At 48.2% G+C, this 18461-nt stretch overlaps 1 protein-coding gene across 1 annotated transcript in view; it reads left to right on the top strand.

Moving 5' to 3' along the window:
- Nucleotides 1-10787, top strand: part of LOC135374020 (uncharacterized) — a 131170-nt gene extending 120383 nt beyond the window's left edge. Inside the window, exons 6-9 of the mRNA XM_064607040.1 lie at nt 3314-3434; nt 3523-3696; nt 9409-9534; nt 10594-10787. Coding sequence (XP_064463110.1) covers nt 3314-3434; nt 3523-3696; nt 9409-9534; nt 10594-10767 — 595 coding nt within the window. The 3' untranslated portion in view covers nt 10768-10787. The remainder of the gene's footprint in view (nt 1-3313; nt 3435-3522; nt 3697-9408; nt 9535-10593) is intronic.
- Nucleotides 10788-18461: the final 7674 nt, after the last annotated feature.

Consider the following 18461-nt stretch of genomic DNA (forward strand, 5'->3'; position numbering starts at 1 on the left):
TATTCTGTAGTTATACTGAACTACTCAAGAAATGTAGTGATGCTCATCCCTGCCGGGATCCTTCTCTATTTTCCCTGGGATGACAAACGATTAAGTTTGGTATAATGTATTCCCCATTTTAGTTCCTTTACCCAAAAGGTACTACTCAGAGCTATAAGTAGCCCTAAACTTCGCATGAACTTCCGTGTATGCAATCCCTATAGAGTCTAATCGTTATCACAAAACATGCAGTCCCCCAAAAGGAATTAAATTTCACTTTTTGACCTTGTTTTTCTCTAAAACTGGAGATGTGCAAACGCGAAGAATCAACTGGTTTTCCAGAAATTTTGGATAACTGGCGATTTTACATTTAATTGCTTCAGAACAGTTGTTGTTGTCGTTGTTTGGGTTCGAGTAATATGTACTGTTTGCTTTTGAAATGGACATCGTCAAGGATTCTAACCACTCTGCCTGCAATGACTTCAAGGTAACCATCATAGCGAGTGGCATCGTTGTTTTTCCTAATTTTTTTTGAAAACGGGAGGCGTACGGCGTTTTTGTTCATAATTGGTGTCCAGAAATGTCAAAATAGCTTTGAGCGCAGAGCGTTGCTGGGCTGGATTGGGCCAGGGACCAAGCAATTTCGGTAGGGAGAAGGGGCGAGAGTCCAGCTGACGCCATAATGCAAGAGACAACGAAGTGCTGACTACAGCACGCTCCCGCTTCTGGAGCCCGCGCTCCGAATAATAAACATTGTCTCTGGTGCCACACTGGCCAAACCGGTTGTCTCCTTCTTTGGCTCCCGTCGAGCTCCCACATCTACATGAACTCCCAAGGTGGCACCGACGCCCCAGCCCCGGCGCCGCACGTCAATTTCGTCGCGGTCTGATTCTCTGCATTCTGGCCCGCCAACCCCTCAGAGTGGTTCTTGCAGGTAGAATGCCAATTTCAGCTCGCCGAGATCTCCACACAACCTACGAAATTCAGGCACGTCGTATCCGTCCTCCCACCAGAGGTCGCTTCCGACGTCGCGGACGTCCTTACGGCCCCTATGGGCGAAACACCGTATGGCACCCTCAAATCTGCGCTTATTGAGCGTACTATGGCCTCCGAACGACGCAGATACCAACAATTGCTGGCTGTTGAAGACCTGTGCGACCTTCGCCCATCGCAGTTCCTACGGCATCTTCAAGGCCTGCTAGGCGACCGAGCCTCGTTTTTCGACGAACGCTTACTCAAGGAATTGTTCCTCCAGCGACACCCTACCACAGTACTAATGATTCTTGCTACGGCCACCAACCTTTCGCTTTCGGAACTCTCACTACACGCTGACAAGATAATGGAGGTGGCACCGCCGCCTGTTTGCGCAGTCGCCTCACACCACTCTGCCTTTCACCACCATCCAGCGGAATCTAGCGTCCCCGCCGTTTTCCAGACGTCCCCGCCTCGGAACATTCACTCTTGAGGGCGGACATTCAGTCCTTGGCGGAGGCAGTGGCTTCTTTGCGCCAGTTCCAGCCCGCCCCCGCTGCGTCCCCCCCCCTTCCCTCGTCGCGACGGAAGGCTCCCACGCTCCCGCTCGGTTCGTACGGACAACAGCCGCCGCAGGCATCCGACACCTTCGCCAGTCGCTCCGAACCCGACCACCTTTTCCTGGTACCATTGGTCGTACGGGGCACACGCTCGTAACTGCACCCCACCCTGCCCGTGGCCGGGAAACCAGCCGGGGGACCGCTAGAGCCGGCGTCCGCGTCCCTTCAATCTCCCTGCCGCCTCTTTTACGTATTGGACTTGGTTTCCCGGAAACGCTTTCTTGTCGACACCAGGGCTCAGGTCAGCATACTACCGGCAACTTTTTCGGACAAGCTCAGACCACCTACGTATCACCTCGTTGCCGTAAACGACACCGGCATCCCCGTATTCGGAGAGCGATCCCACACGCTTGACATCGGCCTCCGCCGTACTTTCCCGTGGATTTTCAAAGTGGCTGCCACCGATCAAGCCATTATCGGAGCTGATTTTCTTGGACATTTCGGCCTGCTTGTCGACCTCCGACACCACGTTCTACTTGACCACGGCACCAAGCTCCGACCTCAACGGGAAGCCGGAAACTGTGTCCATAGACCGCACCAAGCCAGCCTTCATCGACGCACCCTCCGTTCAGGCTCTCGACAAGCGTCTTCCATCAGGCCCAGTGACCCCCGCTCCGCGCCCTAAAAAATCCGTTTCCTGGGCTCCTTTGCTCCGGACCATCCTTCCAGTTCCCCGAGGGGGAGGGTGGTTTGTAGTGCGCCGTAATCCAAGAGACAACGAAGTGCTGACTACAGCACGCTCCCGCTTCTGGAGCCCGCGTTCCGAATAATAAACATTCTCTCTGGTGCCGCACTGGCCGAACCCGTTGTCTCCTTCTCTGGCTCAAGTCGAGCACCCACACATTTTATTCCCCACATTCCCACCAGCAATGGGGTAGAGTATCGCCTCTGGCGACGAACCTCCCCACTCTCCAAAGTCAAAATAAAGTTGTTGTTGTTGTTGTTCATAATTGGCGCGAAAATTGTGTACACCCCCTGTTTTCATCGAATGAAGAAAGAGGACGCTGTCATTCGTGATGGTGGTTGTTTAGGAGTGTGCTGTGCAGAGAAGCGCTGCTTTTAGAGTGTACAGGAACGGGAGGGAGTAAGCGGTGCAACTGCTACTGAACTCTTTGGCAGGGGCCTCCATTCTGACGGACAAGAGAGGTCCAGAACGCCCTTCAGTGGAGGGACGGCAGCGGAATGCACTACTGTAGGGTGCGCTTCGAGAGTCGATAGGGAGGACCTCTTGAAGCCCACTAGACCCTAGGGACCCTCGATGGCAGGTAGAGAAAACGGCGACAAGGGAGACTTTAGGGATCCCCGGAAATGAAGCTTGAATCCACCGTTTTTCCTGTTAATTTTCAGTCACGCCTTTTGCGAGATCAACCCATCGCAAAAAAGAAAAAAGAAAAAAAAAGTTCTACAAGAATATGTATTCCTCTCTGGGTTTAAGACTTCGGAATCGAAATCGTGCCGCCAGGGCCTTTCATTTTGTTAATTAGGCTGGTTGCAACAGAAAAATCTCGAGCTCGCATAGTAAAATGAAAACGTGGTTTAGTGAAAATGAAAAGCGGAATTATTGAAATTGAAGTGTGTAACGTTACTGTAGCGCCTCTCCACAGTGTGTTTAATGCTCATTCGGTCTTTCATTTTTATGGCTGAGCCATCTCAGTGTCTGTCTATGCAAATGTTGTTTATGCAGTGTAATATCCCTTTCGGTCTATCTACTGTAATGAATTTCACTGTGTGTTATATTGTAGTGCCGGATCCAACGTGATCATTCTACGAACGCACATTTCATCTTGGGATAGCAAAGAAACTAATGGCATTGCCGGCGGGACGATGTGGGAGAACCCACTGAGAATTGGGAAGCCTGACATGGTAAGACTCGCACGTCAAGAGTGCATGACATTAACAGACCCTAACTCGGATGGGGTAAATTGGGAGGTCAATTGTTGTCTCCTTGCAGTCATCGGTCGTAGACCTGATGCTGGCAATGAACACCGGGACAGCAACCATGATGCTGTCTTTTACCATGGGAGTCGGTCTGTTCAGGTGGACGAAAAATCTGCACGGCGCCGTCACAGACTATGACAGTAAAGTCGGGATGCCTTCCCAATTTATTCTTCTCGACTACGAAGAGGTTAGAAACATTTTGTTTTATTGCACATAGAAGTTGAAAAGTGAAAATATGTTATTGAAAGCGAGGCAGAGTGCGGACGAGCTTGCGCTTTTTTTTTTTTAAATTAACATGTATATGTGTCACAAAGGTTCGCACCTTCAGGTTTACAACGAATGAGGGGGCATAACAATGTCAAGCCGTATTATAGTTGACTAGAACCGTGTCACTTGCTGAAGTTTTTTTTATAAAAAGAGCACATTCATGATCAGACCGCGGAATTATATGCACAAAAAACCCACTAAATACGCATGCAATCATGCAGCAAAAAATGAGAAAATACGCGACTAAACATGCAGCAAGAAACGACGAAATATGCAAGCATAAAACATCCAGCTAAAGTGGCAAAGCAATCATTAAACATGCAGCAAATGCGGCGAAAAGTGCAGAAATATGCAGTATGCGCACGGTTTATTTTCATGCGTGTTTTACAGAACTGCAGCGTACACGCTACATTTACAACATCAACAATAACTACAAGAACGAACGTTACACTACCGTCAACTACAGTCTGACCACGTTTTATGAACCCTCGATATCCGAACTATGAACGGATTATTAGGGAACGGACCCAAAGCAGCCAAGCCATTCTGACCTCGATATACGAACGGGCGTTATGAACGTACAGAGGACAGGCCAATGGACCGAAGGACAATGAAAGTTCCTCAGTACATGCTGCCAAGGTCAAACATACAATGTCCCAACGTCGCTACGTTCCACAAACATGATTAATCATTTCCTGAAAGAATAATTCGGGCGTTTACAGCTGAAGGGTTGTGAGTTTGGACCAGGTCTCCGAGATGGAAACATCTTGCCGTTCCGAGATAAGGCGTTCAGTCCTGACAGTCGGTGACAAACGTAATATTTGCCGTTGGAAACAGTCTCATCCGCGCGCCATACGGTACTTTGAGGACCGGGTAGATGAGTCAAGTGTCAGACTTCTGTCATCTCTTCTAAACAGGATAGACCCTGCAAAAAGTATGGTGCAAAGCACAATTACGCAGTATTTTCAAAAATAAAACTTATTCAAATCAATTTCCCGTGTTTTTGTGAGGTATTTGTGCACTGCACTCCTCGGACATCGATTTACGAATACCTCGATTTACGAACGATTTTCTGAGAAACGAAGGGTGTTCGTAAAGCGAGGTTTGACTGTACTTGTATACCAACCACGATTTACTGCTCCACACATGGTCGCACCAGTCCGACTTACGTTTCCAGTTTTTTCTTTCTATTTCTATTCTATTCTATTTTATACTGCTCCAAGTTTTCAAGGCTGGAACTTTGACATCACTCTGTAAGCATAAGCTTGTATGCTGAAAAGCTCCTCTCAACAACATTGCTTTGGTGATCAAGGAGATAAATGCTGGAATTCTCTTGTACCTAATCCCCTGGGGATTCATCTGGCAATATGAATAGGAATCGTTTTCTGACGAAGCGGTCGGGCTATTGACAAGCAAGGACAAGCGTGGGACCAGCCTGTTGTACCAAACGACCAGATGCGCGAATTCCCAAAAAAATAAAGAAGAAAGGGGGTTAAGTTCCACTGAGCTGAAAATCTGGACACGACGGGGAAGTCTGGAAGTGCTGGATACGTCTTGGCGGGGAAGAAAAGTATTTTGAGTACTGAGTAGTAAATACTGAAAAAAGTATTTTGAATACTTTAAAAAATACTTGTCGCAAAAAACTATTGAGCAGAGTACCAAAATACCGAAAAAGTATTTAAAATACTGTATTTTGAATACGTACTGAAGATACGTGCAAGTCTGAGTCGGCTCCAATGCTGGTTTCGCGTGCGTCTGTAGCGAACGCAGCCTTCCGCGCGTCGTTGAACAACACATTTATGCACAAAGTTGCAGTATTCTTACAAACATGCACTAACGTCCGAAACATGCATTTTAAAACCTGCACTAATGCATTCATATGGCCTCAAAACATACAAATATATTGCGTTCGAAGCTCTGCATGCCCCAGAGAGAAACATGCAAAACATGCAAATCCGCGGTCTGCTCATGATGTAATTCTAACTGAATTCGTTTGGTGTTCAATCACCATCTTCAGACACGACAACATGGCAAACGGAATCCTGATAGGCTGCCCATAAACTGGGGTACTTGTCGAGAGGAAGTACGGGTCTCAGACAAAAAGTAGCCTTAAAATCACGATAAAATATCGAAATTGCTCAGTGCGCGACATTGCTTCACACATGCTCTTTCCCACGGCGAGACAAGCAGTGAGAGGCGGAAAGTTGGCATGACGGGAAGCGTGACGTCATCAGGCCATATCAAAGATGGCTGACCCCTTGCACTTGTGCACCATCGATGAGCAGCGTTCACTCGTTCGTTTTGGATCTATTTTGAAGCATTCCAAACTTGCCCTTTGAATTTTGTGCCGGTCAGAGTAATCGTTCAGTTTATGGTAACTACTCGGTAATAGATGGCGGGCTCTTATGAAGCGTGTCATGGCCTGTGTAGCGGCAGTGATCTGAGGGCGACGTGTACAGCTGGACAGGGGGCAATTTCATTACCCCACCCGGATCACACCTCAAAGTTCGCCAGAGCGTCACCTCCTGAGAAGACATTAAGTCGCAGCTCGTTCATCAGCCGCCACTATTTTATATCCTCTGTTAGATTTAACTCAATCTCAGTGAAACAGGGAAAGTGAAGTCCGATAAGAAATGTAGCACACTACAAAAAGCAACACTGAAGCTTCCTTAGTTTAATATATACAAGCTTTCGCGTGGGGGATCACGCTTCATCAGGTACAAGGTGTGAAGTTCGCGTATACAAGTATATATATATATATATATATATATATATATATAAGCAGGAAAAATCAGAAGACGACAAAGAGCTTACAGGAAAACACAAAGGGGAGTTTATTAAGACATATAGGGATAGGGGTCGACGTTTCGGCAGTCAGCGCTGCCTTCGACGGGACTGGGGTTTGGTGACAAGAACAAGCTTTATATATGGGAGAGGGTTATGTACAAGGGAAAGTGAGAAGCGCATGCGCTTTTGTCATGACTAACATAGGTTGGTGACTAAGTGAAAGGGGAATGACCGGGTCTGTGCAGCAGGACCTTGAGGAAATACCCGTGAGCCTGAAAAAGAGACAAAAGAGTGTATGTATTGTGCTGGATTAGGAATGCAGGTTGCGAATAGTAGAAAGGATTCCTGGATCTTCGTTTATCTGACACTGAAATTTATGAATGAGATAAGACTCGCGCTGTTCCCTGAGCCGCTGGGAAAGAAAGCCTGACTGCAGGATGAAAATAGATATATTGGTAATTGAGTGTCCTGGTTTACTGAAATGGCGCGACACTGGCAGATTAGGTTTCTTCGCGACGTCAGATTTGTGGTTATTGAATCGCGTTCTAAATGAAGTAGCTGTCTGTCCGATATATTGGGCGTTGCATTCATTACATTGAAGAAGATAGACAACATTGGAAGAATTACAGTTAAAGTCGCCATTAATGTTGACCCGATAATTTGAATTGGTGCTATCTGCAGAGTTAGCGGCTTGCATTGATTTACAAATTTGGCATCTAGTTGCATTACAAGGGTGGCAACCAATGTTATTTTCTGGAAGTTTGTTAATTTTGGCATTTACTAGTCTGTCTAAATGCCAAAATTAACAAACTTCCAGAAAATAACATTGGTTGCCACCCTTGTAATGCAACTAGATGCCAAATTTGTAAACCAATGCAAGCCGCTAACTCTGCAGATAGCACCAATTCAAATTATCGGGTCAACATTAATGGCGACTTTAACTGTAATTCTTCCAATGTTGTCTATCTTCTTCAATGTAATGAATGCAACGCCCAGTATATCGGACAGACAGCCACTTCATTTAGAACGCGATTCAATAACCACAAATCTGACGTCGCGAAGAAACCTAATCTGCCAGTGTCGCGCCATTTCAGTAAACCAGGACACTCAATTACCAATATATCTATTTTCATCCTGCAGTCAGGCTTTCTTTCCCAGCGGCTCAGGGAACAGCGCGAGTCTTATCTCATTCATAAATTTCAGTGTCAGATAAACGAAGATCCAGGAATCCTTTCTACTATTCGCAACCTGCATTCCTAATCCAGCACAATACATACACTCTTTTGTCTCTTTTTCAGGCTCACGGGTATTTCCTCAAGGTCCTGCTGCACAGACCCGGTCATTCCCCTTTCACTTAGTCACCAACCTATGTTAGTCATGACAAAAGCGCATGCGCTGCTCTCTTTCCCTTGTACATAACCCTCTCCCATATATAAAGCTTGTTCTTGTCACCAAACCCCAGTCCCGTCGAAGGCAGCGCTGACTGCCGAAACGTCGACCCCTATCCCTATATGTCTTAATAAACTCCCCTTTGTGTTTTCCTGTAAGCTCTTTGTCGTCTTCTGATTTTTCCTGCTTATTTCATTCTCGTGGTCAACCGCCCTCCTAAGCTTCTAATATATATATATATATATATATATATATACAGAGAGAGAGAAAGTTTACAATAAGCAGACCCCACGGAAATTGGGGGAGGTACATACTGAAAAACAAAACAGATACAACTGGAAGGCTACCAGTTTATCACTGCATGAATGTTGGGGGTCAACGCGTTGGGAGGGGAGAAAAGCGGAACCTCTCATAAAGGACACAAAGGTCATGGTGACGCATCATTGCGGAAGCCAACCTCCAAAAGTGTAACAAATCTGTGGGACTGTCTGGATGGAAGGTAGACTCCATGTGTTTCAAGGAAAAAAAAATACAATTCAGATATGTTCTGAGTAGCTAAACCACGGTGTACGCATCAATAATTAAATTAATTGATACAAGGATCCAGGGCTGAGATTTAGACCATGGGATTGAAGGGATTTGAATTTGGTTATTAGATAGGATTCCTTATTTCTACGTTTGATATCGGTGCTAAATCGAGATTCAAAAATAATAATTTTAGGTCATTTTCAAAGTTATGGTCAGGAAGGTTGAAATGGATGGATACTGGAGATTGGCGGTTGTTACGAATATCGAATTTATGGCCGTAGAATCTCTCTCTCATGGTTTTAGAGGTCTCTCCAATGTATCGGACACTACATTTGCGGCAGAATGTTAAATAACATACACTGGATGAATTACAATGGAGGGATTGGTGTATTTTGAAAATAAAATCGGAAACTGTGCTTCGTGCTATAGCACATGGTAGGATAAATTTACAAGTTTGGCAGCGCGCGCCACCGCATGGATAACAACCAGGCTTGTTCAGAGTCATACAAGAAGAAGTGAGAATATCACGTAAGGTACTGGATCTGCGGAAAACAACCTTTGGAGGGGATGGGAGTATTTCTTTCAACTTATCGTCATCATGAAGAATATTAAGGTGTCGTTTGAGAATGGAATTAGTATTAACGAGTGCCTTATGGTATCTCGTGGCGAGAATTACTTCATTTTTGTCATTTTAGGGTTTAGGGGTGAATAAAGACGCCCTGTCTTTATGATGACGCGCTGTCTTTATGATATAACTCAAGAAAAATACGAAAAATGCCCAACGTTACTGTATAATACGTTACAGAATTCTAAACTTAAGCCTTGACTTCTCTTCGGATGCACAAACACATAACTCTATTGCAATGATAAAAAGCGCTGCACCAAGGAAACACTTCCGGGTTGATTAATATGAAGCTTCTTCCCGCAGACATGTCGTGACAGTCAGAACGAAGTAGTCTCCAAATATATGAATCCCGAACATGTTTTCATTGCTGGCGACCAAAGACTTAAAATCCGGTACATCTACGAAAGAAATTCTTCGTTGACCACTAAGGTGAGTTTATGGATCTTAGAGTGAGGCTCGGTGTTGTAAGAATAAGATAGGGTGCATTATGTCGTCTCGTTACACGCGCACTGACCCGCACCTGCCTTGTGGCCGGCGACGTGACAGGTACAGTGCCACCCATCGTTATCGCTAGTATGGCGCGCCATTACAAGGACGACTCTCGATTGATTGTTCCCCCCGATTGATCGAGCCCCCATAACGAGTTGCATAAACTAATATCGTTTGTAGTGGTCACCAGCACAATGGTGTTGACAAGCCACAAACAGGGATCTCCAAGACGGACGGCATCGACCACGTAACAGACGTGACTCCTCCGTCAACTAGATAGTTAAACTTTACATATTTCATGACGTGTGGCGCTGTCACGTTGCAGTACCCTCTCATAGTGGCATGTCAATGAGATTTGGGAGACGGGCAAGTGGTGGCGATTTCATTATGCGTCCATTCTTACGTCATCATGTAGGCCGAGGACAAGGGTGTCTCTGAGTTCCAAGTAACCAAATGAAATTCACTGCCATTTTCTGGAGCTATGTGCAATCGGTATAACTTGGCATTCTCCCGCAGTCTCACTGCAACATTGAATAACTGGGTTTTGTTGCAGTGTACAAAACTGCCCGAGCATAAATACCGTTCATTAAATGTTTGCGCTTCTTTTGAACGCATCAGAACTTCACTACGTAGCAAGCTCAATACCAAGTAATGCACAGAATGACAGATGTGTCACTTCTTATTGTAGAAAACGCAGCACGGACGTTCATTTATGGCAGTTATCATAAATGTGTCACTTATCACAAAAAGATGTACACCTCTACTTGCCGATAAAGCAGAGGAGATAAGTATATCACTCAGGGTAACCGTTGGCTAGTGGCATGTTATGCAGTGAAGTTCTCGTTTGAAAGATCCCATTGTGTCATTCGAATTTTTTTTTTCCAATCGGCATCGCGTATTCAATAATCGATGTCAGTGGCAACCAATCTTTGGTGAAATGTCGCATCCGTAGTCTTGTGCGCAGGTTGTAGTGGCAGTGCATGAAATTTTCCACAACAGGTACAATTTGTGATCGAGAAGATAAAGGCTGTTTCAAGCCCGGTCACACTCGGCTTCGCTCTTTTCGACATGGAATTCGAGTGCTACGTCGACAATTGCTGCGGCACCACAAAATTCGGCAGGGTCAAAGACTTCAGGAAATGCATCGAAAAGCAAGGGCTATCGCATTGTTAGCTGCCGAGGAAAGAAGAAGAAAAGAAAGAAATAATGGTCCATGTCAATAGATGTCGTCGCGAGAGGGCGCTTAGTGAACGTATCTCTACAATCAACCAACAGGGTGCCACCCGTGATCCAATGAAGAACAATTTAATGTAAAATAGATTCAGCGTAATAAATTTCTTGATCTCTCGTCTCACATTTTCTGCGTATGTCGTTTGGTCCGTTTGCACCGCGTTAGATCATTTCAACATGTGTAGCAACACCTCATACTAGCAACAGTGTGGTGGAACCAAGCACAATGAAGTTCCTGGGCAGGTTGAACTCCTTACAAGTTGTCTAGCAGAACGAAGGTTTCGAATTAAAGAAATACAGTACAAGTCATCAAGTTACTTTGGAAAACTAACAAGTTGCTCTCAGGCTACTCGTTGTGTAACATGATCTCCATGGTTAATTCAGCCCTTGATATCTCCATCGGTGTGTCACAGACAGAAGCATTTTCTCCTGTAGACGTGTAGCAGCCGACGGAAATGGACGACGAGCGCCGCCATGGACGTTTCGTCACGACGCGTATCTCGCGCATGATTTTTATTGAGCGCGTGTACCATCGATTCTCTCAGTTGTTTGCCTGGCTGCCACATTAAACACTTCGCATTCCGCCTTGTCTGCTGGTCCTTCTGTACCCTACAGTTTGGTGACCCGGACGTTGCAGCGTACATGGCTAAGCCACCAACCCCTACCACTTCCTCCGCCTCCGACGATGCCTCAGTGCCGTCGTCAATCCAGCACTACGCCATGCGGCTGCCACCCTTCTGGAGCCACAATCCGGGCGTATGGTTCCTACAGGTGGAATGTCAGTTCGCTCCCGGGGGCATAACATCACAGCTGACCAAATTTCGCCATGTGGTGAGCGTACTGCCGCAAGACGTTGCCGCCCAAGTGGTCGACATCCTTTCCGCTCCACCCGCAGCGAACCAGTACGACGCGCTCAAGACCGCTAAACTCGAGCGGACCACGGCTTCGGAACGCAAGCGCTTCCAAGAGCTCCTGTCTTCCGAAGATCTTGGCGACCGCCGTCCGTCTGAACTATTGCGACACATGCAGGGGCTGCTTGGCGAGTGAACCCTTTCCTTCGATGCCAGCCTCCTCAAACAACTCTTCCTGCAGCGCTTACCAACAACCGTGCAGATGACCCTAGCGTCTGCGTCGACTCTGCCGTTGCAAGAGCTTGCGGATCTTGAACAAGATCTTGGAGGTTTCCCTTCCGTCCATCTCAGCCATGCCCGCCGCACCGCCCTTGCTTTCAGCTGTTTCCCCTGCGGCGTCTTCACCATCCGCCCAAGTCCGGCTAACTTCTCCGCCCGGGGACATAGCCCAACTGCGCGAAGATTTTGGACGCCTCTCCGCCATGGTAGCGTCTGTCCTGTCATCGCGTGCGCCTTCCAACACCGACCCCGTTTCGCCCAGGCGCCGCCGACGCGATCGTCCGCGCTCCGCGTCCCGTTCCCCCAGTCGACGCCGTTCACCTCGCCAGCCTCTGCAAGACGAGCCCATCGGCCCTTGCTGGTACCACCAGCGGTACGGCTCCGAGGCCCGTCGGTGCACACGACCCTGTACTTGGATGGAAAACTTGCCCGGACAGCGTTAGCGGCTGCGACTGTCTCCACCACGCCTAGCAGCCGACTATTCTACGTTGTTGACCGGCCCTCAAAGACGCGCTTCCTCGTTGACACCGGCGCCGAAGTGAGCGTGCTCCCCGCGTCCGGAAGTGACAAGCGTCGTCCAGCCATGTTCCATCTTACGGCTGTCAACAACACCGGCATTCCCGTCCTCCGACAGCTATCTGCCACCCTCGATCTGGGCCTTCGCAGAACGTTCCCGTGGCTTTTCCTTGTGGCCGGTGTCTGCCAAGCCATCCTGGGCGCCGACTTCTTACACCATTTCGGCTTATCTGTGGACGTCGCTCCCAAGCGCCTGATAGATACCTCCACCCATCTGTCAGTTCAGGCTCGCTCCGTTGATTCTGCGAGCCCTCTCAGCGGCATCTCCATTTCTGCCCTCCACTCGCCATACGCTGCCGTCCTCAAGGACTTCCCTAGTCTCACGTAACCACCAGATTGGTCGCGCCCAGTCGCACACGATGTCGTGCACCATATACAGACCACCGGAGCACCCGTTTTCGCCCGGGCACGTCAGCTAGCTCCGGAGAAGCTCAAGATTGCAAAAGCGGAATATGAGCACATGCTGTCCATCGGTGTCGCCAGACCTTCCTCCAGCAATTGGTCCTCCGCTTTGCACATGGTGCCCAAAAAGACCGGCGAGTGGCGCCCCTGCGGTGATTACCGTGCGCTTAACCTTGTTACCCGACCTGACCGTTACCCGCTCCCGCGGTTGCAAGACTTCACGGTCAACCTCCACGGCACTACCCTCTATAGTAAAATCGATCTGATGAAAGCATATCACCAGATCCCCGTCGCCCCTGAAGACATCAAGAAAACCGCAATTACGACTCCGTTTGGGCTGTACGAGTTTCCGCGGATGCCACTTGGTCTCCGCAACGCGGCCCGAACGTTTCAACGTTTTATAGACAGCGTCATCAGGGGCCTCCCCTTCGTCTTCGCATGCATTGACGACTTGCTTGTGGCCAGCTCGTCTCCAGAAGAGCACGAACATCATATCCGCCTGCTCTTCTCACGCCTGGCCGCTCACGGCATTGTTGTCAATGTACAAAAATGCGAATTCGGCGTGTCATCCATCACAAAGTCATCAAATGTCATCATCACAAAGTCTCCCCGGAGGGCATAACACCGCTTCCCTCCAAGGTCGAGGCTATCTCCAACTTTCCCCAGCCCCAATCCATCCGGCAACTTCGGCGCTTCCTCGGCCTCATCAACTTCTACCGGCGCTTCATTCCGCACTGCGCAGAAACCCTCCGCCCCCTTGAAGCTCTTCTCACTCAGTCGAGCCGAGCTGCGAAGAAGTTGATGTGGAATTCTGACGCCGATTCGAGCTTCCTCAAGGTCAAGGCCGACCTCGCCGCTTGCCCACTGCTTTGCCATCCCCGACACGGCGCGCCGACTACACTCATGGTTGACGCGTCTGGTATAGCCGTCGGCGCGGTGCTGCAGCAGCAGATTGGCGCAGCATGGCGCCCCATAGCCTTCTTCTCGAAAGCCCTCAAAATCTACCGAGCAGCGCTACAGCACTTTTGGCCGAGACTTGCTGGCCGCATACCTCTCGGTCAGGCATTTCCGTTTCTTCCTGGAAGATCGCGCTTTCTCCATCCTAACGGACCACAAGCCCTTGACCTACGCTTTCCACTTTGCCAGCAGCCGGTATTCCCCAAGGGAGATTCGACAGCTCGCATATCTTGCTGAAATGTGCACAGATATCAGGCATGTACTGGGGGAAGGAAACGCTCCAGCCGACGCCTTAAGTCGAGTTGCTGCCCTTTCTACCACCACGCAGCGCTTTTCGCACGAAGCCCTCGCTTCTGCCCAACTCCACGATGAAGAACTGAAGCGCTTGCGCACAGCTAACACCACCTCCCTCAAGCTGCAAGACCTCCCCATTCCCGGCACTTCCGTTACCATCTGTTGCGACACGCCGACTCCCCAACCTAGGCCTTTCGTCCCTGTCACGTGTCGCCGGGCTGTCTTCTCTTCTCTGCACGACTTGGCGCACCCTGACATCCGGGCAACTGAGAAGCTTGTCGCGGACCGTTTTGTGTGGCCTTCGATCAACCGAGACGTCCGCGCCTGGGTTCGCTCCTGTCACAGCTGCCAGCGAGCGAAGGTCCACCGCCACACCTCCGCCCCCCTCGGGAAGTTCCAGCCTCCTGACGCGCGTTTCGACAACGTCCATCTTGATATAGTCGGCCCTCTCCCACCATCTGATGGCTGCCGCTACATCCTAACCGCTGTCGACCGCTTCACACGTTGGCCCGAGGCCACGCCGATAGCAGACGCCACCGCCGAGACAGTCGCTAACACCTTCGTCGCTTCATGGGTCTCTCGGTTCGACGTGGTCGACGGTCGACGTGGTTCGACTGTCCGCCCTCTCCCGACCCGTCGCCATCCCTCTACCTGGACCGCCTTCATCAGTTCTTCAACACACTCCGACCCGTTGCCACCCGCGCTTCCTCCACCCGCCGTGATCACGTCCCCCAAGACCTGTCATCCGCAACGCACGTCATCCTGCGCACGGACGCCGTGCGGAAGTCGCTCACGCCGCCCTATTCCGGTCCACATCCCGCCCTCGGCCGCCAGGGCAAGAACTTACGCATCTCTATCAACGGCCGCGAGGACGTGGTTGCCGTCGACAGATTGAAGCCGGCCTACATGGACCTTGCCACCGTCGACTCCTACACCACTGATTACTCAGCCTGGAAAGGTTTCCCTCCAACGCTCGGTGTCCAGGCATCAGCCAACTCTTCCCCATCATGCCCGAAGCCCATCGAGAAACACGTCACGTGGGCCGACAGCTTCAAGCTGCCACTAGCGGGGGGGGGGGCATGTACCAGCCTACGGAAATGGACGACGAGCGCCGCCATGGACGTTTCGTCACGACGCGTACCTCGCGCATGATTTCTATTGAGCGCGCGTACCATCGATACTCTCAGTTGTTGGCCTGGCTGCCACATTAAACACTTCGTATTCAGCCTTGTCTGCTGGTCATTCTGTACCCTACAGACGTATGAAATAGATCACAAGTGTCCATATCTGGGAATGGATGTCCGTCGCTCTGGGAGCTGATAACGATGTCCTCTGTCGTGTACCTGCCCCTCCCCCACCAAAATTGACATACAATAATGATAGATGTAGTGCCAACGACGAAATTGGATCATTAACGTTATTAGTTCGGATGCCCTGTCAGTCTTTTTGATTGTCAAGTGAATTTCCTGACGGGAGCTTCAGATGCCATTTGTGCCCTCGCTTGTCTCTTGCTTGCCGCTGGTCTCAGATCTTCCTCAGATGAGATGTCTTGCCCCTTCAGCTGTAGACACTACATCAGAGTCGTGTATTGAAAAAAAAAAAGAGAGAGTCCGGCCTTTGGAGGGGCTCGGACACTTTCATAGATGTGGTTCAATGTATCATGGGCGCATTGTACTGCATGCAAGCATACAAAGGAAAAAATAATTATTATTTTGCGTGTCGATATAGAAGCTAACGAACAGGCTCCCAAGCAAAGCGCAGACGTCACATAGCTCATAACCCATTGACAACCATAAGCACGTGACTTCTCGTGTTCAGATAATGCAATCGAGGGCTTGCTGACGCAGTTGTGTCCATTGTCAAATATAAAGTAAGCCTCAATAATTCCCCGGGTGGTCTGCAGTCTAGATTTCTCAAAAATAGTTGTGCTTCCAAAACAGGTTTACATCCACATCTGCTACAGTAAAACGCCAAGTTTCCAGAAAGCGTACCTTTTAAGGTACACTGGTGCACTCAAGCTAATATTAAGACATCTACCTGACTGTCCGGTGTACACATTTTTTGCATGGAAGTGGGATTGAATACACCACACCAGTTATACAAGGAATAAACTTCTGAGTATGCTTGATATAGCACGCACTAGCCCGATCATTCTTCTTCCTATAGGACCAAATCCCACCTAGCTTGCTTGTGTCTGAAAAGACCGTGGTGACAAAATATCTGTTAGCAACCTGGTTAATATCGTGTGTTACACGGTGAACGAAAGGCAATACAAACGGTCTCCCTGGGCACCTACCTTCCTTTCTTTTTTTTTCAGATCCAAGGATATATGGCAAGAGGCCCTCTACAGATCCCACAATGCCTGTTTGCAACATTCAGTTTGCGACCAATATAATAGGCTTCTCTAACGCAGGTCATCCAGAGTTCTGTTATAAATTTCGCACACCAAGTAAAATGCAGTGCATGTAATCTGGGGGTACTCCCCGGACCAGGTCTAGTCCCTTTAGCTCGAATATGGGGCTTGGTCCCTTGGTGCCATCCACGTCTCTTTCTCGAAGTGTAGCCAAATTCACTCACTTCAATACTTTACCATGGGTCCAGTCGATGATCATTTCTGCTGCACACGTTATATACTTCACTGTTCTTGTGAAAGAGGTATTGAATATGAGTACAACATACAATTAAAAATTGAACTTTGTTGAAAAAGTGCGGTACCTAAAAGCAGATTTGTATGTTCATTGTGACAATACTAAATTTAAACCACGAGGAGCCCTACCTCCTGTAGACGGTATTATTCATAGCAGCCCTATTGAAAAAACCCATAAGTAATTCATATAGGTCCTGTGTAAAATTATATAGGATGCTACAGGATCCTTATGGGTTATTTAGGAACCTATATAACTCCTGTGTAGGTCATTATGGGATCCTATACGAGTTCATGCAGGAGTCATGTAGGAGCCATAAGGTCCTATATAACTCCTGTGTAGGCCATTATGGGATCCTAAACGAGCCCATGCAGGAGTCATGTAGGACAATGCAGGACCCATAAGTTCCTACAATGAGGATGTAGGAGTTACATGGGTCTTATATGTAGACCATTCAGGAGTCATACAGGGTCACATACGGCCACATTGGAGTCATCCTTTATCGACCAGTTATAAGTCCCTGAAACCCTGAAACAAGTAAGAACGTGCAGGAACACCATATCAGCCCCCCTAAAATCAATATAAATTTTTTACACGTAAAAACATGTAAAAATTTTTACATGTAAAAATTTTATATTGATTTTAGGAGGGCTGATATGGTGTTTCATCATTGTTCGTTCGAACATCATTTCATTGTTCGATTCATTTTTGGAACATACATACAAGTCAATTATTGATCGACCAAACATCAAACTGAAAATGATGCGTGCGTTTCATGCACACATTTGGCATATTACAGTACTTGGCGTTTTTCAACCGTCCAGTGGTTGTTGAACCCCATCCAGCGATATTGCTTTATCGCTCGATGGGTTTCCGGGTCTAATATCTCGGCCTGCGGCTGTCATATCAGGGCGCGGTTTTTTGTGACGAATTCGCGTTTCTTCCCCCTTCGCCTGCATGCTCGTGGCTTGCGAGAAATCCTGACAGTTGCTGAGATATTTGGAAATTCAAGGCCCCCGCCGGTGCTTCCGACGCCTCCAATGTCCCGTACCTCTCGCCCTGTTTGTCGGATCGAGACCAAAATTTAGGTCCGAACAGGTCTGGTATAGCTCTACGATCGCTCAAATCACACTAGCAGCTGATCTCTAGTGGTTTAGAAGTTGCACGAGGAGACGCGTTAGAAACGCCGTTTTTTCGACCTTCGGGGCCCTTTTTCGGAAATAAGCTCGCGTCGGACATGATGTATCTTTGGAGAGCGTACTGTTATCGATGCGGTGCACGTGGTAAAATTTACCACACTTTTCCAACTTTAGCGGTTCTCGAGTTACAGGTTTCCGCGTTTACTGGCTTAATGATAAAACTTTTGAAATCCATGCTAAGAAATCCACCCTTCAAATTCCAATCCTTTGAAATCCAAGCTGTCAAAATAAATCACAATGGGTCTATGCAGTCCAGTGTTAAGCATGGTTTTACGAGAGAAAATCAGTGTTTAAGAGGGTAACACTCCAGAATAACGAGCCTTTGTGCAATTCTCTGTCGTATTCAGCATGTATCTCTTAATTATTCATCAATTTAATTAAGTTACAGGCGTAAGTAACCACGCGTATGAATACTAGGAAAACAACGCTTCAGC

This window comes from Ornithodoros turicata, unplaced genomic scaffold (genome assembly GCF_037126465.1).
Source record: "Ornithodoros turicata isolate Travis unplaced genomic scaffold, ASM3712646v1 Chromosome39, whole genome shotgun sequence".
Taxonomy (NCBI): domain Eukaryota; kingdom Metazoa; phylum Arthropoda; class Arachnida; order Ixodida; family Argasidae; genus Ornithodoros; species Ornithodoros turicata.